We start from the raw sequence: 26677 nt of genomic DNA, 5'->3' as shown, positions 1-26677 counted from the left end.
AGCAAAAAATGGCAACTTAACCCAATCTTGTGAATTAAATGAGTAAAAATTTAAATGAAGGAAAGAAGCAACAGTTTTAAACGGACACAAAACCAATAGTATATAAACTGAGATGAGAAGTGACTGCTGTTAGGCTGTATTTAAACACAAGTTACTATGTGCAAAGTTACAGCGTGCTCTGTCTCCACTTCCACAGTTCCCCCACGTATCCTGAAGCTAATGGATCCAGAAAGACATCACTTCACCTGTGTGCCATTCATTGTGCGCAGTAATCCACCTCCGACTCTTCGCTGGCTTCATAATGGCGTGGAGATCCAGGAAACTTCTTACATTTACACAGATGCAGAAAGTTACCTGGACTACAAAGAAGGCTGCCTCCTTATCAATAACCCGACTCATTATAACAATGGAAACTACACCCTAGAAGCAGAAAATGAGCTGGGCCTTGCTTCAGAGACTATCGTTGCACACTTTCTTCCCACTCCAGACGGTAAGTTTTCTGCAGGGAGTTTATTTTTTACATTATATCTATCTATCCAACCATCTACAGTAAGCTTTATCATTCAAATATTTTCTCTGTGGAATAATACACTAGTCTGTAAAATTATTCATCTTTATATGAAGATTCAAAAGAGAAATTACTAAAAAGGAATTATTATACTTAAAATGTTCTCAGATTTTTCAATTATCCTGAATACAATAATGAGTGTCATCTTATATACATGCAAAACATTCTTTTGCGGTTAACTTTTCAACTTAATTTGATATATATAACTCAGTTTTCCCATTCAATGACAATCTGAAAAACTGCTGCCGAGTGTAATGAATTTACAAAGGGTTAATTTCCTGTATTTGGACTGACTGCCTAATTACTGTATCTCAACTTTACAAGACACATCATCATATTTTTAATTTCTTTTCTAATGGGTCATAGATCAGATACGAGATGAAGGTTGTTTCAGGAAAGAAGTGATTTACTTAATAATTACAATAATTTCCTTTGAAGAAGAATTTGAAAGTTGGAACTGTAACTGCATAGAAATGTCATTGCTAATTAGGCATTATAAAATATGTAACATTTTTTGTACCTCCAGAAGATCATGATTATAGTAATATTAGTAAAAGCATTTATATTTTTTTTTAGAAATGCTGAAATGCACAAGGGTAATCAGGAGGATAAATTTGTTAAAACGACTGCTTTTTTCAAAGTTCAAATGAATACATGCAGTAATACAACAGTAAAAGAATGGTTTCTTGCACCAAATCGCCGTCACAGAAGTACAATTAGCAGTTATTCTGCTTAACTGATAGTGACTGACTTTGGTATAACTGTATGTACTGTGTGCCACGGCATCTGATCTGGGCTGAGCAACACTTAATTAAGACAACAATATGTGAATATTATAATATTAAAGCAAAGGTTTATTATTGTGCATGTCTTATTTTAATGGAAAATTACCTTTTTAACATCCCTTACATGTCTTATTTTACAAGTGCAGCATAGTATGCCATAATGGCTAATGGGTTGGACAAGAAGCAACAAGGATTTTTCTTTTTTCTTGTCTTTGATGAGGTTACTTGAACTTGGCTAGGCTCCCAGGATATAAAATGTACTAAAAGCATTATGTAGTTGTTGTATATTGTTATATAGTAGTAAAGACTGACATTAATATATCAATTAATAATTACACCACTTGAGATCATATTGTAGTTTTCAAAGTTAAAGTAATACGTGTAAATAGTAAGTGCATAAAACTGAGTGCAGGTATAATCGATGGAAACTTTAAATCCTTTTTTTTGGCATAACAATGCAAATTATATTTTGCAATTAAAAAAAAAAACAACTTTTCTCCCGGCCTGCAAGAAGGTCTTCCAACTACAAGGACAATTTGGGGGTTGGTGGCACCCACTGTAAAAAACCTCTCACTGTACCACTCCATTTGAACTTGCGTGGTGCTGAGGTGTAATGTGTTGCACGGCTGCACTCGGGTCCTAATTTGGGATCCTGTGGTGGTTTGTTGTGTGGTGGGTGCGGCAACGCGCTGTATCAGTGCAAGCTCACAACGTCCTCCTCCTCCTCCTCCTCCTCTCTTACAACCAATAAGCTCATTTACAAAATAGTCTGGTATGTTACAAATAGACCACACAAATGAGTCGGCTAAGTTGCTTTACTATTATAAACAATTTCTTTACCTAAGTGTAGTACTTGGGTTTTGTACCATGGTAGCCATTATGAATTTAGTGAGAAGTCAAGCAAAATGACACCATTTATTGGCTAACTAAAAAGATTACAATATGCAAGCTTTGGAGGAAACTCAGGCCCCTTCTTCAGGCAAGGCGTAATACAGAAACTGGAATTCCCTGCGTTTATATACACAACATTGTAAGTGAGAAATCTTAAATGTAAAAAATGTACATTTAGCAAGAGAAAAGAACAACGTATAGTCAAGATCTTTGAAGAAGATAACTGTCCAACAAAGTCTTTTGAAGTTTCTGATGAGTTTTTCAATATAATGTAGATCTGTAATCAGGTTGTCTGTGTCAGTCCGAGAGATGCAAACACTCCTCATATTTGGCCATAAAACTCTTGTCTCTTTTCAAACCATGTTGTAATGCATTTTAGCATGAGTTTAACTTCCTATTCTTTTCTCTCTTACTGTGTTCTGAGGTTGCCCATAAGCACTGTGACTTTAAAGTCCCTCTCACAGTGTCCAAGGCTGTTGAGGTGGGCCGCTACAGGAACCTGTGGAAATTAATTCTTTGGCGGAGTGTTTGTCCAGTTTCTCCCACACAGAGTGCAGTGTCAGGACATTTCATGCAGACAGTTAGGTAAACCACATTAGAGGATCTACAAGAAAAGGATCCCTTTATGTGATGTTGTAGTCGGCAGTGTGGTACTGTATAACTACATGGTCTGTATTATAAATGTGAGCACACGTTTTACATCTTTTCTGTAGGCAGGGAGATGTGCCATTTTCTGTTGGATCACTAAGTGTACAAAATCAGCAGCACATCATTTACCAGATATGCTTAATCGTGACAATATAAAGCAGATTCAAAGCATCCCAGGGAGGAGCCAAGAGTTCAGTGAACGTGCTGATATGAGTTAATTATTATTGAGTGAAATGGCTATCAGAAGTGTGAGAGGGTGGGAACATTGATTTCCTCAACTTTATAACAGCGCCTGTGGCAGTCCATCTGTTGTGTGGCCAATTAGTAAGCTGTTAAAACATAATTAGTATCTGATCTTTAGATGCCATTCTTTTACATTAGAACACATTATTAAAAAAGACATGTGAACTTTTTCGTTAGAACAATCTAACATAAAGAAATAGATCATGCGTCAACTATAGTTGAATGACTGCATAAATGTAATAAAAAATGAAGAGAATTTATTCAAAAAAACTACCTTGGATCTTACACATTTTGATCTTATATCTTCTATAACTTATTAATTAACATTTTGTTCCTATGTGATTAATATAAATTCACACCATCCCCAATAATAGACTTTGACAAGCAAATTGCAGGTTTGATGTTCATCATTCTCTTGTTGAATTTTGACTTAAGGTTTTTTTTTTTGAATAAAGCTTATAAAAACACCAGGGACTTTGTAAAAAGAAATGAGCTTTGCACAATGTGAAATCTGGATTTTAGTTTAGATCTGTTTGATCTTATTACATTATAAAAAAGACAAAAAAGAACGATTTTAATGTGTGATACTGTACTCTGAACTCTTTCCTTCACAATTAAAAAGTCGGTTTTCTAGACTCCAAGAAGTAAGCATGCAGACCTTAAGAAAGTAATTCATTAAAAGTATCTTTGAAGTAAGGCAAGTGTTTTCATAAAATACGGAAAGGCTCAACTTTTTTAAAAACGTTTTTTACAATTTAAAACATCTCAGATATGTCAGTGTACAAGCTGGCTACATTTTGTGATGTTTCTTAGTGTTCAGCAAATTAAATAGTTAAGGTTCGACTTTTCTCAGGGTTTAATGCTTTTTTCATTACAATATACATACTATATGGGAAAAATGACCAACCAAGTACAATAAGAAATTAACTAAATAAACATACGTGGAAGGGCAAAAATGCTGAGTGAGGAACAGGGAAAAAAGAATTGCAGGCATGAAGTCCTTCTATTGCATATTTTTAAAAAAATACAAATATTTCTGTCACGATAATATGCTTGTGCAATTCTTTTTTAAGCAGAACAACAAACTGAATATGAAATATTTCATTTAATTGTTTTCCTGAATTTTCAAACCCTATTTATATTGCATTCCCTCTTCTGCTTCATCTGCCTTGGAGAAAGAGCAAACCATACGTTCCTTTATTTTATTTATGTGGACGTTGTGACAAAAGTGCTTCACCAGCACTGACCCAACACATACAGACATGGGAGGCACATGTGTCAAAGAAATACATTTTATTTTCTTCACTTGTGGGGCATGTCTTCCCCGTGTCCCGCAGGCTCAACACAGTCCCACAAGCCAAAAAGCACAAGCACAAATAATCTCCTCTTCACCACCACACTCCTCACTGGCAAGCGTTGTCACCCTCCTCTCGACTTTGGCTCCCAGAGTAACGACTGCTAGCTCCTTTTATAACACCCCCGGAAGTGCTCCAGGTGCTTGTTGACCTACTTCTGGCAGCACCTCCGGGTATGGCAGAAACCCGCCCAAGAGGGCTCAGCAGTTGTTGCAGCGCCCCCTGGTGGCTCCCTCAGATCCCAACAGGGCTGTAACCAACTCCAGTTCCTGTGAAGCCCTGTGGGAGTCCGAGACACCGCTGCAACCCCGGGGGAGGTATTGTGCAGCCCATGTCTGTTCCCCCAGACCATATACAGAAAGGGGGGTCCTGGCTGGGCATCCGCCACAACGTATATTTTTATTTGTGATATGTGGCCCCTTACTGTTCTTATTTTCTCACAGAGTTAACCTCTATCTCTTTATTTTTATACACTTTGAACAATATAATGTCTTTCAGGTGCATCAGTGTTCATATGTTCTGATGTCCAGACCAGTATTATATATCATCACAACGTGTTACAAACACTAGTTACATTATTCACTCTCCAACAATCCAGATCTGATTATATTTAACACAACAGCGAGGTTCTAATGCTTTAAACAGTGATGCACACATTCAGTGTCAACTTCCATCCATCTATCCACTGAAATAAAACGCACAGAACCCAGATTTAATCCTGGCATCATTGGAAAAAAGGCAGGCAACAACTTTAGAAATGCTGTCAATCTGCTGCAGCAGTTTCGAAGATGACAAGGAACAAATAATTATTCAACATCTCACTTGGAATGCACTGTATATCAGATGTCACTGTTATGATACTGCATGGCTTATGAACTGATTTTGTTCATTTTCTCCTGCCGCTTACATAGAATACTAATGATTTCTATATATTGATTGAAGTTTGCTGTTTTTCATGCTTGTATTTAGTACAAGAGATGCACCTCTTTCTGTCACTTGTCTTTTTACAGTGAACTAATGTATGACAGGCATTTTCATGTTTCCTTCTTCATGTCACGATTGTGGAGAGGAGCCAAGTCGCAAACCAGGAACTGTTAACAAGCATTTTCATTTCAACTTTTTTAACTTTAGGAGTTGCCTTGTGTAATTTTTCTACAAATGTAAAATTTACTTGAGATTTATTTTTTTATGTACATCTATATCAAAGCATTTAACATTTTCTTAAGTTGTACTGATGATAATATTTGGGATTTACGTAAAATAGCATTGCTGATTCCCACTCTCTTCTTTTATTCTGTATCTTGAAGAAACCTCGCCTCCAACACCTTCTGCAGGCATAACAGACAAGCCAGAGGAGGACACCTTTGGGGTGAGCAAGAATTTTTTTTTGTGCTTAAAAATATAAATGTAAAGTTGTGAAAATAATATTGGTTGAAAAACAGCAAAAGAGGTTCATTCAGACAGGTACAAATGCTTGATAATTTTCAAATAATTTTAAAGTATTTTTGTTAAAACATGAAGTGAAGGTCAATGGGAATTCCATGTACATGTAAATGAAGAACTCAAGGCACATATGCAAGGAGCTTTATATTAATAAGACACTGCATTCCACGAAGTAAGTTATTCCACACATCAGAAAACACAAATTGATTTTACTTTACACAATTTAACAAGCTGTGAAAAAACGCAACCCAGCTGTCTATAAGATGCCCTGAAGTAATAAATAAAAGCTGTAGCTGACAAAAAGAGAGCACTAACAGGAAGGATTTCACATCAGTTAAAGTTTGACTGATGGCTTACTGGTGAAAGAGTAAATAATGCACAATACTATAGGCTTGGTAAATGTAGTTCAGCATCAATTATTAAATACCTTATTTTAGATTTCAGGAATTTCGTTAATTGTCAATCCTTTATAGCTTCAGATTACCTAACACTTCTTGAAAGTCTCTAGAGTGCTAGATTTTATTTGAAATCCTTTCTGTTTAATCTAGCGAATTAATATTGTCCAGTAAATCAGTGAAAAGTTAAAAAACTAATTACAAAACTGCTTCATTCTGTTAAATAGGAAATTATTCACTGCCATTGAACATACTGTGATGTGCACACTATGTAGTGTCAGTTTGTATGTTAATCAACATGTGAATTACAAGATGTGTCAAATATCAGATTCAATTTTCTCATACAGTGCTGACATAGTTTGAATATTTTGCTTAAATATTGAAAACATTTTATTTTTACATACATAAGAGCTCCAAGCCTCATAAATCCCCACCAGATTTTATTTGAATGGGAATTGTGTCTCCTAAAAGTAGTCAGAGTTCTAACAAATTTAAAAAGTATAAAAGAAAACTTTAATATTCAATATGATATTAATCAAGAATTATGGATATTTTTTAAAACTCAGTTCTTTACAAATTTTAAGATGTTGCTGTAGTGAAGACAGGTGCCATCTTGCGCTTTGGTCCCTTTTGTTGGTTTCTTTTTCCTTGTTTTTTGTGTTTGAAGTGTTTGTTATAAAGAAAACATCTGTGTTGAATGGCAGACTGTGGTGCTCTGAGCTATGGTCATTTTCTGGTAAATATGATTACAGAGCAGCGATCAAATAAACTGTCTTTTCGGTCATAGCCGGCATATAATGAATACCTTGTGTGGCATCAAAGGCTATAAAATTCAGCTGGAAGATTGACAAAATGGCATAAGGTGCCCTGTGGCACAATATGGAAGTCAATCATGAACTTTCTTGCGACTGAAGTATCCAGGTGTGAACCCAAGAGTGTGCTGCACAGCGATTAGCACTGGTGATTATGGTGAAAAAAGAAAATCTGACTGGTTGGTCCATACTGCTTGCTAGAAAAATAATGAAGAGCTTGGCTTCTTGGAAGACAACGAGATGAAAGATGTTTAGGTTCAAGACCTATTGCATGGTGCCCTTTATAGAAAATAGGTGCATGTTTGAGTTACTGGGCAAAAAGCATATAACCATATTTGTGTATTGTTTTGTGCAATGTTTTTCCCCTAAACATTATTTTATCTGTAACCAATGACACTAGTGACACCTCAATGGGTTTATGTAAGTCATAGTTTGCATGTTCTCCCCGTGTCTGCGTGGGTTTCCTCCGGGCGCTCCGGTTTCCTCCCACAATCCAAAGACATGCGGGTTAGGTGGTTTGGCGATTCTAAATTGGCCCTAGTGTGTGCTTGGTGTGTGGGTGTTTTTGTGTGTGTCCTGCAGTGGGTTGGCACCCTGCCCAGGATTGGTTCCTGCCTTGTGCCCTGTGTTGGCTGGGATTGGCTCCAGCAGACCCCCGTGACCCTGTATTTGGATTCAGCGGGTTAGAAAATGGATGGATGGATGGATATATATATATCACTATATATATAGTGAGACCCCAGTACCTAACAACTGCACTGTGCTCTAAATACTCTGTTGGTCCGCTGTGGGTTTGCAGGCTCACTGTTTAATGTGTCAGTCACCCAAAGGTAGACGCAAGGAATATTAAAACCGGCCGCTGACCTGGCCTTATGTTTACTTTCAGCCTTTCCTCCAATGAAGTCTGTCTTATAATCTGAAGAAGGGAGCTAATGAAGGATAACGTCAGTGTCACCACCAAATTGCTGTGTCTTTTGAGAGACAGGTCCCATTAGAAAATGCTTAAAATTGCTCCTGTCTTCACAACAATAGAGTTGATTTTTTTTTAAAGCTTTACTTAGCTTCTTCTCTCTTGGGCAAGTCTGTGACCCACACATCACAATATATATATATATATATATATATATATATATATATATATATATATATATATATATATATATATACTAGGGGGCTCCACCCCCTGCTTGCTTCGCTCACCTATGCCCGGGTTTGGTTAACCAGATATACAATTTAAAGAGATAGTTATTTTCATTTCATTCACTTTTTATTTCTTGATATTTGCTGGTAATAAAGCTGTAGTGAATGAGTTATTCCCCCTGACCCCCGGGGCGCGCTACGCGCCAGCCACTTCGCATCTCTGCATCTTGCGTTGTGAAGAGGGTGGCTGAACACGCACTAAGGAGATGCGGTCACTTCTCCAAAACCCCCTCTTAAACGGTGATACAATGGGAAACAAATAATTTTTTTTTTTACCTTCTCTATGCTCGATCAGCTGGCTTGCTGCTGCTTTTACTTGTGTCCTGTTGTGTGATATGCATGTTGCGCAGCACATCGAACATTTAAAAGCCTTTACAGCAGCTGTCCTTTTGTCTCACTTCTTTGTCTTGCGGAACGTTAAAGTGTCTCTGAGAAAATCACGTCTCGACCCAAGATTTTTTAATTATAATAGAGAGATATATATTATTCACTTTGAAGATAATAAGCACATTCGAGTCTCCTATTCTCTGTAATGCTAGTTATTTAGCATGCCCTTACCAGCTCTAGGAGACTGGGTTTGAATCTCATGTTTTTCCCACATCTGCATTCTAGCTTACCTTCCACATCCCAAAAGTTAATCAGCTGAAGCTGAGTGGTAGCTCTGAAACGATCCTGTATGTGTTAGACTGAGTCCTGGTAAAGATGGGTGAAAACACCCTACAAATGGAGAAATGAATAAATGGACATATTACAGATATTCATCTTTTGGTAATTGTAAATTCAGATTTAGCACAAAGTACACAGAAAATGGTGGTGTTGTGAATAGTAAACAAACAAAAACAAATCCATTATATTTAGATATAAACAAGAAAAGAGATATTGTGGGTATACTGTACATTTCTTATCACTTTTACAAGCTGGGCTTCCATCTTCTTCCTTCTAAAAAATAACATTTACCAGATAGGCACTGAAGCAGCAAACTGCTTGTTACAATTTTAAGTAGACATTTTACACAAAAAACTCTTTCACTGCTTGGTTACGCCACTGAAACTGAACATTTATGTAGGACATTAAATCGCTTGGTTCATGCACTTTACCACTTATGTAGATAAAACTACACATTTAAAACACACCTTAGCTCTAAGATCTATAATGTTCAATTCATTTATATTCTGAACTTACTAATGCTACTACTGAGGAATGGGGTTTAATATTCAAATCATTCTTCTTCCAAACTCACTTTGAATGCTAACTATTTACTCATCTTAGGACCTTTTTGTCAGGGCTGATATATCCTAGGCTTAGAATTTCTTATTTATTTTATTACCACGCTTCTTTTAACTTCACCTGTTTGTTGTCTGGTACAAATCTTGTAATCGATATTTAACCCACTTCCTATTGTCCAAATGACTTGAAATTGTTCACACTTACTCACTTCCGAGAACAATCCATGAATTCATAATCCGTTTCTCTAATTGATCAATTAATACATGTTAATTAAAAAAAGAAATTTTCATATGAAGAATAGTTAAAGCTTTCACCAATAGATGGCGCTAGTAACGGAAAGAAATATTAAAGGTGTTAAAATATTGATTACAAAATTATACTAAAACAAACCCAAGACTAAAAAGTTGAAAATGATATATATATGAAAAAATATTTTTTAAAAACCACGCTTATATTAAGTTAAAAAGTGTACTAAAAAGTAAAAAATAAGTCTCTCGTATATATTATTAATTAATATATTATTAATTCATTTATTTAATTAATTATTTAACATACATACATAGTCACGCTGTACACCTCAGACTATAAATATAATAGTAGGTCATGCCACTTGCAATAATTCTCAGATGATTCTGAACTTAAAGGGTATTTTGATAAAGGAGGTGAGACAGAGTATAGTAGTCAGGTGGAAAGGTTTGTTTTGTGGTGCAAAGAGAATTGTCTGCATCTTTCACATTAGCAGAACAAAGGAAGTGGTTGTAGAGATTCACTGCACTACATCCAATCACTATTCAAGGAGTGGATGTAAAGGTGGTCCATTCCTAAAAATACTTGAAGATCCATATTAATGACAGGTTGGACAAAAAAAAACTCTATCTATCTATCTATCTATCTATCTATCTATCTATCTATCTATCTATCTATCTATCTATCTATCTATCTATCTATCTATCTGTCTGTCTAATAGTGCCTGTCACATATCTGTCTATCTATCTATCTATCTATCTATCTATCTATCTATCTATCTATCTACATTATATGAAATGTAAAATTTTCAGGTCTCATTTAAACTCAGTCTAGCAGATGCTTTACTATACAGCATTCATGTTAAATTCACCTTTAAACAGTACTTTGTCATTCATTTTTCCTAGACAAGCAGGCAGTGTGTGTGAAGTTTGATGATTAGTTAAGTAATACTGAATTGCTCATCGTAATTTCATTTGTCCTGCAGTTAAGTTCCAGCATTATTTTATAATAGTTTTGTGGCTTTATTAAATGTAGGAATAAGCCAGTATCATGACTTAGTTAAAAGTGAAACCTGTTGAAAATAAATGTTGTTTTCCATTTTCACAGTTTGCCTAAGGCTACCAGAATGCTATTATATTGCTGGTTCAAATATGTAATGCTAACGATGAATTTCTTAAGGGGATCCCTTGACAGACTATGTCAGCATACTGCAAGGCAGTGAGGTATAAGGCTCAGTTCAGTGCCCCTAATCCTAAATATTCCTTTGCTCATTGCATTTCTGTACATGTTCTTGCGTGTGCGTGTTTCTTCTATTCAGCATGCTTTGGCATATTCCTTTTTGTCAAGTCCGATTTGTTGATGGCAGTATGGTATCACTTTTAATTACATGCTTTTGAGAGTTGTCAATAACATGATTTTCACTCTAAAATTTGCTCAGATTTCCCTTGGCATTCATAATAGATGTACTTATGATCTGTTGTCTTTGAACTGTTCTCATGCCACTCAGGAAAAAGAATGAGTATTTTCATGTACATAAAAGAAGCCTTGCATCAAAATTATTGACTTGGCTTTGACAGTCCAATCTGAATTTTCTTACAGACATTTCAGGTAGTATTAATATTTCTTCCTCCATTACTCTTGTTCACTTGCCTTAAACCAGCTGAAATGTGTGTATGTGTATGTTTTCATCTTCTCTGCAAGTTTACATTACGATTTGCTTGCTGACACCCGCCTCAGGTCCTAGCTGACAATAACACCTTGTTATTGCAATGAGAAATATTCCACTTGAATGGAAGAAAGCACTTTTTCGTTTAATATTTCATCAAGGCTAAAGGTGCCTCTCTGTATATCTAAATAACAAAGCTGGCAATAAATAACAAATATTGAAATTATCAATTATTAAGAATCATTCGAGTTATAGGGACATATATGTGATTTCAATTAGAAGGGTGATGAAAGAGGTAATGCAGACTGACTATACTGCCTTAGCTTTAAATAGCAAGACACAGAAAGTAATATAAATTTTGTAATGGTTCAGTAAAGAGAAAAGTGATGGTCAGTCTCTTTGATAATTCTTCTTCATTTGTGATAAATGAAAGATGTGCAGTAAACAATAGATAGTGCTACGAGTATGAAAAGGCATTGAAAATGAACATTTTGTTCAACTGCCTAGCTTTGTATTCACGTGTTGTAAGCATGTAACATAACAAAGAGAATCCTGAGATAGTAAATATATGTATATTTTATGAACGGATGTATGAGTGTGTCTAGGCAAGATCACACACTGCAGGAGCTGCAGTCCTTAATGCTTCATGAAATAACTAAATTTCCATGTTCATTACAATATTTGCATATCAAAGTGAAATAAGTTCATATACAAAAACAGGACTACAAAATATGTCGATTTTCAAAGATGAGTCTAGCTTGACGATGGAGACAATTAAGCAAGCTACAAAGTTCATAATCTCTCTCTCTCTCTCAAGATTCTAACCTAACTGCACAATAAAGCCCTTTTTTTTCATGGATTTGGTTGAATTACCACGCACCCTGCAGTTAACCAGGACATCAGGGCACATAACAAGCAGATTTCAAGGCGCGTTATAGGATTTGTTATTCATGCCTACAGTCAGATTTCATACTTAATGTTATCAAGTAAGTTCCTAACAGAAATACATTGACTCTTCACTAAATGGAAGCAGACAAGAAACAGCAAAATGTGATTAGGGTTATATTATGTTTGGATTTCCACAAACCTCATTTACAAAGTCTTAAGCAAAAACACACTACACTCAGGTATCACTTTCTGAAATGATTCGTGAGGTGCTCCTTGTTGCATTGAATTAACGACCGTAAGATTTACATAACCTGATATCTAAATTAAGAGTGTTGTAGAGCCATGTGGTTAGTGCTGCTTCCTTTATAGTCCCCAGTTGCCAAGTATTGTCTCCATGCAGATGCTTTCTTCATGTACTCTGGGGTATCCCAAAGATACACAAGTAAGGCTGATCACTCTGTGACCATACTTGGGAGAGTGCCTTACAATGCAACAAAGTTACATCTGGGAAAAAGTTTGGCCAGCACTGTAGGGATAAACTGTTCTGTTTATTTTGGTAACCTGAAATCGAAATTAGTGGTTAGAGCTGCTGTCTCACACTTGCAGGGGACGGTGTTCAGTTCCATAAATTTGTCCGTTACAGTGTGGAGTTTGCATATTATGTGCATACTATAGTTTCCTTCCATTAGGCCTATAGGTTAAAGTTCAAAGGTGTTCCTTTGTGCATGAGTGTGAGCAAGATATGCATAAGTAGACCCTCTGATTGACTGTTTCCTCATTGAGGGTCTTGCCTTGTGTTTCATGCTGTTATAGCAAGTTTTGCCTCCCCCATTGATCAAATAATTGGAATAAACAGGTCTTGAAATGAGTAACAGATGTGTGGAATGGAGGATGATGAAGCAATTTTCAACAGAGGTTCCTTGTCATGTTAAAGAGTCAGGGCTAAAATCCCTAATACAACGTGGCCAGTGCCTATGCAGAGGCAGGTGTGATTTTTCAAAAACAGCTTTGTGTTTGAATAATATTGTACATTGTGTCTGTGTGACATCTGCTGGGATGAAATGCTCAGTGCGGTGCATTTGTAAGGTTCGGCAAACTTGGCTGTGGACCAGCTGTGGGCGGCATGGTGGTGCAGGGGGTAGCGCGGCTGTCTCGCAGCTCGGAGACCCAGGTTCGCTTCCCAGAGCCTCCCTACGTGGAGTTTGCATGCTCTCCCCGTGTCTGTGTGGGTTTCCTCCCACAGTCCAAAGACATGCAGGTTAGGTGCATTGACGATCTAAAGTTGTCCCTAGTGTGTGCTGGGTGGGTGTGTGTGCACGCCCTGCAGTGGGCTGGGATTGGCTCCAGCAGACCCCTGTGACCCTGTAGTTAGGATATAGCAGGATGAATGGGCTGTGGACCACAGAGGATGCAGGCTTCTTTCCCAGTGCATTTGACAATCAGGAGACTGCTTTGTTATAGTTTTAACTTTGTAATTGATATTTGGCAGAACACTGACTCCCACCCAGGGGGGATGCGTGCATTTATCAGACTAAAGACCCACCCAAGCCCCTACAACAAGCCAGCTTTGGTGACTCTAGGTAACCTCGGGCCAATCGCGCGCTCGCCACTGTGGCGACGACTCATTCAAATGTTAGCCCTATCAACTGTCGATGGTACTTTCTGTGTCCACCATGGTGACCACGGATAATGGAATATCAGGGTTCGATTCTGGAGAACATCCAAGCAAATTACCCACTCCCGGCTTGAGGAGGTAGTGACGAAAAATAGCAATGGAGGACTCTATCGAGGCTTTGTAATTAGAATGAGCGTACTTTAAATTCTTGCACGAGGATCCATTGGAGGGCTTATTTAAAAGCGAGTGAACATTCCACACATATGGAGGCAGGCCAGTTCTGAATTCTTTCCACCTTACTTTTACCCTTGCTCTATATCTTTGTCCTTTCCATCTTTGGACTAGCTACTCCAACAATAAGGTGTAACAAAGCTCCTTAGGTGGCAATGATCACAATTCTACCAGCGGAGTACTTTTACAGGCCATCATCACACACTATCTCTAAAACTAGCCCAGAGGTTCCCAACTCTGGTCCTGGTGGGCCCCACTGGCTACAGGTTTTCATTCTAACCCTTTTCTTATTTAGCAACCTGTTTTTGCTGCTAATTAACATCTTTTGAATTAATTTTAATTGACTTGCTCTTGCAGACTCACACCCCTTAATTGTTTTTTTTTTTCCTTAATTAGTAGCCAAACAATAACGAGATACAAAATGAGCCAAAACATGACCAACAAACTGTGACCATCATTCAATATTTGAAAATAAAGAAAGGTGAATGTTTATCTGCTCAGGTTCCCAAAATATTTTAAGTGTGCTCTTAGAAAAGAGAAAATCAACAATTTCAGAAATGTATGCTATTGAACAATGAGAGCAGCAACAAGCGAAGCGGGTTTAATTAATGACAAGAATCGTCACCTCTTTAAGCAGCTGGTTGGAGTGAAGTTGGTTGGGGTTTGAGGCCCTGACTTAGTTGGTCTTCTTTTGGCTCACTCACTTCACATTTAATTTCTGTAAGGGTGCCATTTAAGTTAAGAAATGAAGCAATTCAGAAAAACAATGAAGAAATGTAGGGGAACAAATCTTAAAAACCAAGTCAATTAAAATTAATTCAAAAGAAGTTAATTAGCAGGAAAAACCGGTCACTAATTAGGAAAAGGGTAAAAATGAAAACCTGCAGCCACTGGGGCCCTCCTGGACCAGAGTTGTGGACTCCTGCTCTAGCCATTAGTCTGGACTGACCTCCTAAATGCGGGATAAATGAGTTCTTGTTAGGGCTGACTTTTTATGTCCAAACTACAGTCAATTGCTGCAGGCTTCTTACTATTTTTATTACAACTTTGGTAAAAGTTGTTTTAGCTGGAGCTATTGCCTATGTTTCTGGGTGTATGGGAAGTCACCGACAATGACAAAGACCTTTCAAAATGCTCAGAAAATCCAATATACAGTATGTACAGTTCTGACCTTACTATTTTGTAATGTTTGTAGCAGCTAAATGAAAGTTATATTGTATTCCCTATTTAGAATCTTAGTTCTTCACATTTAGCTAGCAAAATAAAATGTGACAACCCAAGAAGCCATGTCAAAAATGTATAGTACTTCAAGATTGAGCTCACTGTGATCTATGCTGAAACAGTTTGAAAATGGTTAGAGATTAACTCAACTGAAGCCTTTCTGCTCCTTAACTCAGTCCAGCCATTTCACATCTATGCAGTATCTCTTGTCATTTATTTTTTAAACAATGCATGCATCATTGAATCCTCTGATACCAAATAAATATCAAATATAAGTTTTAATAAACTTACACAGCAAGTAAATAAAAGCTATTAATTGCATGAATAAACAGTTTGGGATTGAACAACTGGTGCAGTCACTTAAGAATTATACTTAGATTTTTATAATCTTATGGGTACAATTTCACAAGCCAAAGCAGCATTTACTGGCTCTACGGTTTGTTACGGTATATAATTTCATGAACGAGGAGTCAAACACAAAGAACACATCACACTTTACTGAAAGCTGCACATGATCAACAGAAAATTGCTCCTTCCTCTACCTCTATAGCTTTTAATGAATTGGAGAAGTGTACAGGAGTGCTGGTAAAAAGCAGCACATGCAGTGAATCTTTTGTATAGTGTCTCTTTTATCACAAGTAAAAAATAACAGTTAAGAAAAAGGTGCTTATCCTCCATTACACATACATTCTCACTTGTAGACCATCCTTATAAAAAGCAGGCCTATTATAAAAGAATCTCGGCACACACACATTAAGTACCTGACTCCATTTCTATGACACCAATGTCCTCTTTTACTTTAATTTGTAGTTTAGAATCCCATATAATCAAAGTATAATGCAAAAGCACATTTTATTTTCTTATACCATTTTGATATTTTTAGATGTTTTACATATTGTAGGTTTCCCACCAAAGTGCATAGTCTAATGGGAAATAATTAAAGTGGTTCAACAACAGCATCTTACTTACTACATTTATGGTTGACTATTTTATTAGTAGAACAAGGAGAATATTGTGTACTAGCCAACCTGCCGCATAATCAGGCCGCCTTTTAAATGATTTTTAAGCACAGAAGAAAAAATAAACATTTGAAAAATCCGTAATTTAATAAACCACCAAGAAAAGTAACATTGCAACAATGCACGCTACGAACCAACATACAATTGTCCATGACTGAAAACCGGAGGACCGCCGTCGCGCTTTCTCCTTCCAAAGCGAAGGACGGGGTTGAACGGCGCGCTCGTTATGCGCACTGCCGCTTATGTGCCCGCCCCCAACTCCCTACCTGAGTCGCTTTCGTTTGTGTACAGTCCACGCGCACCTGTGAGTCACGTTGACTGTTAATTTTCCAAACACCGCCTCAGTCGGTTTCCACGTTGATTTTTCATTGTTCTTTGCGGTTCCGGCTGCTTTTTTTTCATATATATAATCCACCAAGTCACCCGACCATGGGGGGCTTTACAAAGGGCAGGGACGTAATCAGTGCGGCGTATGACCCGCACGTACTGGGAATTTCTCGTTCGTGGGGAACAATTGGAAGCCACGGTCTCCATCACGAATGGGGTTCAACGGCTTCCCCGCGCCGGGTAGACACACATTGATCCATTCAGTGTAGCGTGCGTGCAATACCGGACATACAAGTGCATCACAGACTTGTTAATGCTCAATCTCACGTGGCTGAAAGCCACTTGTTCCTCTAAGAATTTGGACGCCGACCGCTGTTGGGTCATGTAACTATTTAGCAGGCGGAGTCTCGTTGTTTTGGAAATAACCAGCCAAATCGCTCCACCAACTAAGAACTGCCATGCACCACCACCCACAGAATCAAGAAAGAGCTATCAATCTGTCAATCCTGTCCGTGTCGGGCGGGTGAGGTTTCCTGTGTTGAGTCAAATGAAGCGAAAGGCTCCACACCTGGTGGTGCCCTTCCGTCAATTCCTTTAAGTTTCAGCTTTGTAACCATACTCCCCCCTGAACCCAAAGACTTTGGTTACCCGGTTGGCTGCCTGTTGCGGGGCCTGCATTGGTGAAGCAAGTGAGACGGTAATGAAACAGAGGCACAGGGCTTATTGGTTTTTAAAGACTGCTTCCTTCATTGGGTTTTAACCAATGCACGGAACGAACCAACACACAATCGTGCGCTCAGGGTGGAACGGGAGGAGAGGAGAAGGTCATCCACTCCGCTCCCTCCGTCATGCTAGTCTGCTGGTTCCTCGTTCAGTATACACTGCCTGCTCATGTGCTCACCTCCAACTCGTCACTTGAGTCTTTGTACAGTCCAGATGCACCTGTGACTCACGTAGACTTTTCATTGCTCTGTGCGGTTTTGGCTGCCTTTCTATATATAATCCACCAAGACACCCGACCACGGTGGGAGGGGGGTGTGTACAAAGTGCAGGAGTATCTAAGAAGATGCATGTTTGTCGCGGATGCGAATTGCTGTATGTAGCGTGTAAAACAGTTTGCTATAGTGCACGCGTCGTGCGTCGTAACCGAAAACTTCGTTTTTAAAGACTGCTCACTTCATTGTGTTTTAACCTCAGTTGTAAAGGAACGTTTTAAGGATCCCATGAGATACCCCTCGCAAACAGTTTTACACACCGCATATGGCGATTCACCTCTGCGAGAAACATGCCTCTATTAACAGTCAACATGGGTCGGAGCTGCATGTGACCTCTACGACAGACGAATATAAATGACGCCGGTTTTTCTGTGTCGTCGCGTCCGAGTTGGTGGGCGTGGCTCTGTGAGTTGTCGTCGTATCCAATGGTCTTAGAGTTGGTGGGCGTGGCTCCTTCCTGCGTGCGCCATAGGTGTCTCACTTGTCGGCGGCTTAGTGAATCCACACCCCTTCCGGCGTGCTTTCCATGGTTGTCTTGCCTTAGTGAATTATATACATAGATAGTGATTAGAGGAAAATATCTCGGATCTCTCACCAGTATTTTTTTACAAGTCCAGCATACTATGAAGAGATACACACATAAAGAAACACAAAATAAATATTAAAGAATTAGTCATACATCACTAATGCTGTTTGTAGAAGAAGTCGTTGTTCATAGTCATCATTTATTTGCCCATTTCAAGTCACACACGCATTCTCCCTTACCTTTTGTCTCACCTTCTACTTTGGTATCTCCTCATCATTTCATCTTCATTAGGACATTACTGTTTGGATTATGGTGGTGGAAAACTCCGTAAGTACTGGATGAGTGAGAGGGCCATAGTGTTTTTTTTCCTACCATCATTTTTGTGCCCCACAGATGGGGACAATTTAATCTTGTTAATTAGCACTAATATCAGGAAAATAATGGTCTTCAGGCACAAAAGTTTTTGTTATCAGCTTTAACTTGCCCTCTTAGTAAATCTAAGGGCTTAAATCATGGCAGGTCAGGGAACATCAAACCATAACAGAGAACCATTATTGGGCTACTACAGTTTTTTTGAGCTGTGCACAATATATTATGACGTGTCTTGCCATTGCTTGGGCAGTAGGGAGTGGAAGCAGTGTTGGTGTTGGAACACATTTTGTAAGGGCTTGGGGCACCTCCCTAGAGAAAGAGCTGAGTGACAGGGATCAGGGTTAATTAATGGTGCTTGGAGTAAAGGGTGGTCGGAAGTGGTAGTTGTTGCTGGAGCGAAAGGGAGACAGCATGAACTGGTGAAGGGAGCAAACAGTTAAGAGGTAGATAGGACAAGGGTGAATTATTTTTGTTATTTTGGAGGTGTCCCCGTGACCCAGACAACGGGCGGCAGTAGAGCACCATTTATATAATGGCATATTCATTAAAAAGCCAGTTGGCATTTTGAAGACTCCTGCAGACAAGCGGCTCCTGAGTGTGTTTATTCAATGGGATGTCACAATATACACATGTCCTGACAGAGAACAAGATGAAGGATAACCCATCTAGTTATATTTAAATAAATTATTTTTTTTTAAATATACTTCCAGTTAAAAGCCTAATATGCTGTGTGCTAATTACAAATAAAAAAACAGAAAGCAAAAAAAATGATTTGTAGGAAAAGAATAATGTTGGACCTACATTAGGCCAGCCATGCTGTGAAGTGGATCCTGGCGTAGGCACCAACAACAATTAAAGCACAGTGGTCTGACAATGAGTTCATCACTGACCATGACACATCCACTCCAACTTACAGAAAGGGTGAGATGATTTATGTGACAAACAAAAGAAATGTTCCAATTATAATAGAAAAAGCAGTATGAAGGGCCTGAGGAGACGTTCTAATGAGCTAATATGAGTACAGCTGCTTTTATCATTTACACAAATTTGCCTTTTTTTTTTGGTGTAATAAGGGGTTTCTCAACCACCTCCTGACTATAGTATCCCTGTAAGAAAGGCGCTATGTTGCGCCAGACCTGGCACAGACTCGACACGGGAGGCACTTATAAAATAAAAAGAGTTTTATTTTTCTTCAGCAGGAGGGCATGTCTTCCCCGTAATCCCCCCAGCCACAACACAGTCCCAAGCACTAAACACTGAAGTTAAAAACACTCCTTTCTCTTTCACCACCACTCCTCCACAGCTTTGTCCTCCTTCCACCCGACTCTGGCCGTTGAGTGGTGGTTGCTGGCTCCTTTTATGGCCGACCCGAAAGTGGTCCAGGTGCTTGATCACCTGTTTCCGATTGCACCCCCAGGTGGGGCTGAAGATTAGTCCAGCTGGAATCAGGGACCCACGCCAGACCCCAACAGGGCTGTGGAGAACTCCTCCCGTGAAACCCTGCGAGAGACTGAGGCACCGCTCCAACCCACGGGGGCAGCTATCTAGCGTCCAGGGGGAGGTACTGCACCATCCAGGGCTGCTCCCCCTGAATACACATTGAAGGGACGTCCCGGCCAGGCATTAGACCCGGCCGTCCGCTACACCCACACTATGAAGTTCTTGATGATATTTCCTAATTCCAACTTATGTTGAAATTTGTATTTAAATGAACTTTTCTTTTATCAAGGATTGGACATTACAGTCAAGGAATGGTGGCTTTTGTGCAGAGTTTTCCTCCTAGGTGATGAAGTCTTTCGTTTTGACTTTCATGCCAACATCAACTTGTGAAACATTGACAACCAACGCCATCTACATTATTTAAACACATGCCCAATAATCAATGCTCCCTCAGAGTCACTTTGATCTCTACTTTGGGCCATATGAGTATGCGCTGATACAGCATGTTGGCGCACCCACCACATGACAAACCTCCTTAGGATCCCAGATTAGGCCCCGAGTTGCAGCCCTACACCTCAGCACCACACTAGTTCAGATGGAATGAACTAGTCTACCACCAAACCCCAAAATGTCCCTGCAAGTTGAATGGCCTACTTGCAGGGCTGGATGCAGGTTAATGTCATATGGTAGCCAACAACATAGCACTGGCAAATGTTTTAATACACAACATTAAGAAGGAAAAATATGAATTGCTTGCTAATTGCTCAATATAGTTTGATTCACTCATTTATCCAAATGTTTTCTTGATTTCTTTAGTGTTCTCAGTTTGCTGTACATTCTTTGTCCCATTGAAACCAAGATTAGAAAATATTTTTTCAGTCATCAATCTGACAATATAGTTATTTCTAGCAGATGTTAAAAGCAGCATTGGTAATACTTCAGCCTTTGAATTAACCAAGTAAAGATGATAGCAGTAGGAGTTTAGTCTCTGTTTTATTTTTTTCACGTTTCAGTTTTACTTTTTGGCACATCCCTTTAAACTTTCACCTCAAGGTGAAGAGGATTTCCCGTGAGAACAACATGGCAGATATAACAGTAATGACAGATGTCAGATATAGCAATAATGACAGATGTCATCAGTGTTACTGAACTGAAGCAACATCCTGTGTTAAAGCATAGGATGCAAAATGCTCCAGTCAGTGAAGATTACTGGGTAACATTCAGAGCAGTCTTCTGACTTGATTAGGAAATCTCCAGTCTGCTTTGAAAAAGCATCACCGACGTGGGTAGCTGTCTGAATGTAAAGTCCTGTTTTCTGCTTTCGACACAATGTATTATTAAGCAGCACAGACACGCACTGCAATGTGTCAGTCGGTCAGAATGCTGCAGCCTTTCCTCTGAGTGACGAGTAAGGAAATTGATCCAGGAGCAATCCCCTGTTTAATGACCCAGGACGTGTGAATAACAAACAGAACAGGGAGAGATACGCTTTAAGTAGCATATTGGCAGCAGAAACTGTAAACAAAGGAGAGATTTCAGAAAAGCAATCTTTGAAATCTGACAAGATGAAAGCAAGTTGCCTCATATTGTCTTTGGAAAAACTGGTATCTAATTCAGGGTAATTCAAATCTTTGGTGTTTACCAGAAACTGCCTTTTCTACAAAAATGTGTTCATTTCTGACAAAGTGCATAATAAATTATAATAATCTGAAGTTCAAAATAAGATAATAAAAATCATGCAGGATTAATACATAAATTAAAAGGTGTCTAAATAAAATCATGGCAATGACAGAAATATTTAAAAATATTTAATAAAATGTTAATTGAATGACTGCTTCAAAAATGGGTGGATAATCTATTAATGCATTCTGTACATGTTCTGTGATTTTCTTTCTCATTAGCAGTTACACAAATAATAATAATAATAATAATAATAATAATAATTCTTTTGGCTGCTTCTGTTAGGGGTTGCCACAGTGGACCATCTTGTTCCATATGGTCCTGTCTTCTACATTTTGCTCTGTCACACCCATCACCTGCATCTCCTCTCTCACCACATCCATAAACCTCCTCTTAGGCCTTCGTCTTTTCCTCTTGCCTGGCAGCTCTATTCTTAACATCCTTTTCCCAATATACTCAGCATCTCTCCTCTGCACATGTCCAAATTAACAAAATCTCACCTCTCTGACTTTGTCTCCAGACCATCCAACCTGAGCTGACCCTCTAATGTACTCATTCCTAATCCTGTCCATCCTTGTCACACCCAATGCAAATCTTAGAATCTTTAACACTGCCACCTCCAGCTCTGTCTCCTGCTTTCTGGTCAGTGCCACCATCTCCAACCCATATAACATAGCTGGTCTCACTACCGTCCTGTAGCCCTTCCCTTTTACTCTTGCTGTTACGCATCTGTCACAAATCACTCCTGACACTCTTTTCCACCCATTCCACCCTGCCTGCACTCTCTTTTTCACCTCTCTTCCACAATCCCTGTTACTCTGTACTGTTGATCCCAAGTATTTAAACTCATCCACCTTGGCCAACTCTACTCCCTGCATCCTCACAATCCACTGACCTCCCTCTCATTTACACACATGAATTTTGTCTTGCTCCTACTGACCTTCATTCCTCTCCTCTCTAGAGCATATATCCACCTCTCCAGGGTCTCCTCGACTTGCTCCCTACTATCGCTACAGATCACAATGTCATCAGCAAACATCATAGTCCACCGGGACTCCTGTCAAATCTCATCTGTCAACCTGTCCATCACCATTGCAAATAAGAAAGGACTCAAAGCTGACCCCAATGTAATCCCACCTCCACATTGAATGCATCCATCACTCCTACCGCAGACCTCACCACTGTCACACTTCCCTCGTACATATCCTGTACAAATACGTACTTCTCTGCCACTCCCGACTTCTTCATACAATACCACAACTCTTCTTGAGGCACCCTGTCATATGCTTTCTCCATGTCCACAAAGACACAATACAACTCCTTCTGGCCTTCTCTAAACTTCTCCATCAACACCCTCAGAGCAAACACTATATCTGTGGTGCTCTTTTTTTGGCATGAAACCATAGTGCTGTTCACTAATCATCACCTCCCTTCTTAACCTAGCTTCCACTACTCTTTCTCATAACTTCATGCTTTGGCTCATCAATTTTATCCCCCTTTATTTGCTACAGCTCTGCACATCCCCCTTATTCTTAAAAATCGGTACCAGTACACTTCTTCTCCACTTTTCAGACATCCTCTGACTTTCCAAGATTCCATTAAACAATCTGGTTAAAACTCTACTGCCATCTCTCCTAAACACCTCCATGCTTCCATAGGTATGTCATCTGGACCAACAACTTTTCCATTCATCATCCTCTTCATAGCTGTCCTTACTTCCTCCTTGCTAATCCATTGCACTACCTGATTCACTAGCTCCACATCATCCAACTTCTCTCTCTCTCATTCTCTTCATTCATCAGCCTCTCAAAGTACTCTTTCCATCTGCTCAACACACTCTCCTCACTTGTGAGCACATTTCCATCTTTATCCTTTATCACCTTAACCTGCTGCACATTTCCCAGCTCGGTCCCTCTGTCTAGCCAATCGGTGCAGGTCCTTTTCTCCCTCCTTAGTGTCCAACCTCTCATACAACTCATTATACACCTTTTATTTAGCCTTTACCACCTCTCTCTTCACCTTGCGCTTTTTCTCCTTGTACTCTTGTCTACTTTCTGCATCTCTCTGACTTACCCACTTCTTCTTCTGTATATTCTCTGTATATTTTCCTGTACTTCCCCATTCCGCCACCAGATTTCCTTTTCCTCCTTCCTCTGTCCAGAAATCACACCAAGCACCCTTTTTGCTGTCACCCTTACTACTTCTGCTTTAGTTGTCCATTATTCTGGTATCTTTTCATTGCCACCCAGTGCCTGTCTTACGTCCTCCCTGAACTCAACTTTGCAGTCTTCTTTTTTCAGCTTCCACCATTTGAACCTTCACTCTGCCCTCACTCTCCTGCTCTTCTTGATCTCCAATGTCATCCTACAGACCACCATCCTATGCTGCTTAACTACACTTTCCCCTGCCACCACTTTACAGTCTTCAATCTTTTTCAGATTGACCCTTCTGCATAGGATATGATCTACCTGTGTTTATCTTCTTCCACTCATTTATGTCACCCTATGTTCTTCCGTCTTCTTAAAATACGTATTCACATCCTCTTCGCAAAATCCACTGTCATCTGACCTTCTTCATTCCTCTCCTTGACACCATACCTACCCATCACCTCCTCGTCTCCTCTGTTCCCTTCACCAACATGTCCATTGAAATCCACTCCAATCACCACTTTCTGTCCCTTGGGTACACTGTCCATCACTTCATCCAACTCAATCCAGAAATCTTCTTTCTCATCCATTGCACACACAAATAGCGGGGCATATGCACTAACAACATTCATCATCACACCTTCAATTTCCAGTTTCATAATCATCACTCTGTCTGACACACTTTTCACTTCCAAAACACTTGTGACATACTATTCCTTCAGAATAACCCCCACCTCATTTCTCCTCCCATCCACACCATGATAGAACAATTTGGATCCAATTCCGATCCATCTGGCTTTGCTTCCCTTCCATTTAGTCTCTTGTACGCACAATATGTCAGCCTTCCTCCTTTCCATCATATCGGCTAACTCTCTCCCCTTACCAGTCATACTGCCAACATTCAAAGTTCCTACCCTCAGTTCCACCATCTTTATCTTTCTCCTCTCTTCCTGCCTCCAGACACGTCTCCCCCGCATTTCTTCTCCTTCTTCGGCCAACAGTAGCTCATTTTCCGTCAGCACCCGGTTAGCTAACAGTACTAGTGGAGGCCTTGTTAAATCTGTATTGTTGTCTGCATATTGATCTGGCAAAATTTTACACTAGATGTCCTTCCTGACGTAACCCATTTATCCAGGCTTGGGACCGGCACAAGGAAACACACTGGTTTGTGCATTCCCTGTGGTTGGGTTAATAATAATAATAATAATAATAATAATAATGATAATAATAATAATATTCCCCAATAAACATTTATCATACAGTCTTAATAAAGACAATAATTTGTTGAAAATGTATTACATTTATTATAAATCATAATTTTTTACAGTTTCCAAGATTAAAGTAGGGCTGAAAGGGAAAATAATTCAAAATTTCCAGTGATTTTCCAGGTTAATTTCTTTCAATTCAAGGTTGTGGGGAATTGGAGCCTCTTCTGTGCTACATTGTGAACTGCTGTTATGCAAAAAAAATATTAATTTGGGATAACATTGAGGTTAATGCTACTGCTACAAGACTTCAAGAACCTGGGCTTAAATGCTGTCTTGGGTGTGTAAAAATTGCACAATGTCCTTGTGTCTGTGTGGACTTTCTCTGAGTATTCTAGCTGCCATGCATATTGTAGAAATATGCTATTTTGGTTAATCACTTGCTATACATTTTTCCTTTATGAATACGTGTGTGACCGTGACCAATGAATGGTGTGTTGGTGTCCCACCTGATGTTAACAAGGATAAGCTCTAGCTTATCATCAACCTGAAATGGAATAAAAGGATTTAAAAAAAGACAAATGAATAGACAGAATAAACTATTCTGCTTTATCTCAAGTTAAAATCTAAATTACAGTTTTGACCCAATGGCAGTAAATCAGGTAATTGTCCTCATGAAAATAACTCCTTGTGATTAGAACAGTGCATGTGCATGAAGACTTTTAAGAAATCACAGTCACTTATCTCTTGAAGATGAGCAGTGTTAGTAAAAATTGCATAAGTTGCCAATATAAATATTATACAACCTGGGTTCAATTTATATCATGAAAAGTTAAATAGCCTGACCTTTGTTTTACCCTAAATAACTGACAAATAAGAAGTTCCTTTTGTAATTTATCAATACTTTTACAACTGTAACATTGTCAGTTCAAATAACTTGCTTTCTGAATGCTGGTTCATGAAAAAGGCCTCCATGTGCCTTTTTTCCTATTTAGCTTACATTGATACACTATATTAAAAGTATAAACACCTGTCAATGTATTAATAAAACAGCATGTAAACCTAACATAGCGTAGAAAAAATCCACCCAAACTATTTACTAAAAGCAACTACTAAGTTTGAGGTATAAATGAGGAAGAGGAGATACAAAGAAAATTTGGAGTGCCAACCAGGTCACCTGGTTTACTAAAAGTGTTCAACACAAAGAACAAAAAAGAGCAGCTAATCAAAATTATCGGCTCTCTCAAGCAGCTCCTGGTATTGAAGCACCATCATATGGAACTGTGTACCTCAGACTGAGACGCCAAATTCAATTTATGTTGTCATGAATGGAAAAGACATTTTATACTTGAGCCATGGAAGAGAAAAGACATGGTATTATTAGTGTTGGCACCTCTTCTTGTCCCAGCAGCTTATCACATACTATACCTGGTCTGAGCTTGGGAGGTGATCCTCAGGTATCAACAATCAAAAGTGTAATTTAATCAAATGGTCACTCCCTGCTTCATGCCACTGCTGTCAAAATTAAAGTC

At 38.9% G+C, this 26677-nt stretch overlaps 1 protein-coding gene across 1 annotated transcript in view; it reads left to right on the top strand.

Annotated features, from left to right (window-relative positions):
- The window catches only part of LOC120541406 (NT-3 growth factor receptor-like), a 920493-nt gene that overhangs the window by 452447 nt on the left and 441369 nt on the right, over positions 1-26677 (top strand). The window contains exons 8-9 of the mRNA XM_039773008.1: positions 197-490; positions 5798-5859. Coding sequence (XP_039628942.1) covers positions 197-490; positions 5798-5859 — 356 coding nt within the window. The remainder of the gene's footprint in view (positions 1-196; positions 491-5797; positions 5860-26677) is intronic.

Source organism: Polypterus senegalus, chromosome 12 (genome assembly GCF_016835505.1).
Source record: "Polypterus senegalus isolate Bchr_013 chromosome 12, ASM1683550v1, whole genome shotgun sequence".
Taxonomy (NCBI): domain Eukaryota; kingdom Metazoa; phylum Chordata; class Cladistia; order Polypteriformes; family Polypteridae; genus Polypterus; species Polypterus senegalus.
The sequence above is the reverse complement of the archived record's forward strand: the minus strand, read 5'-3'. Positions and strand labels throughout refer to the sequence as shown.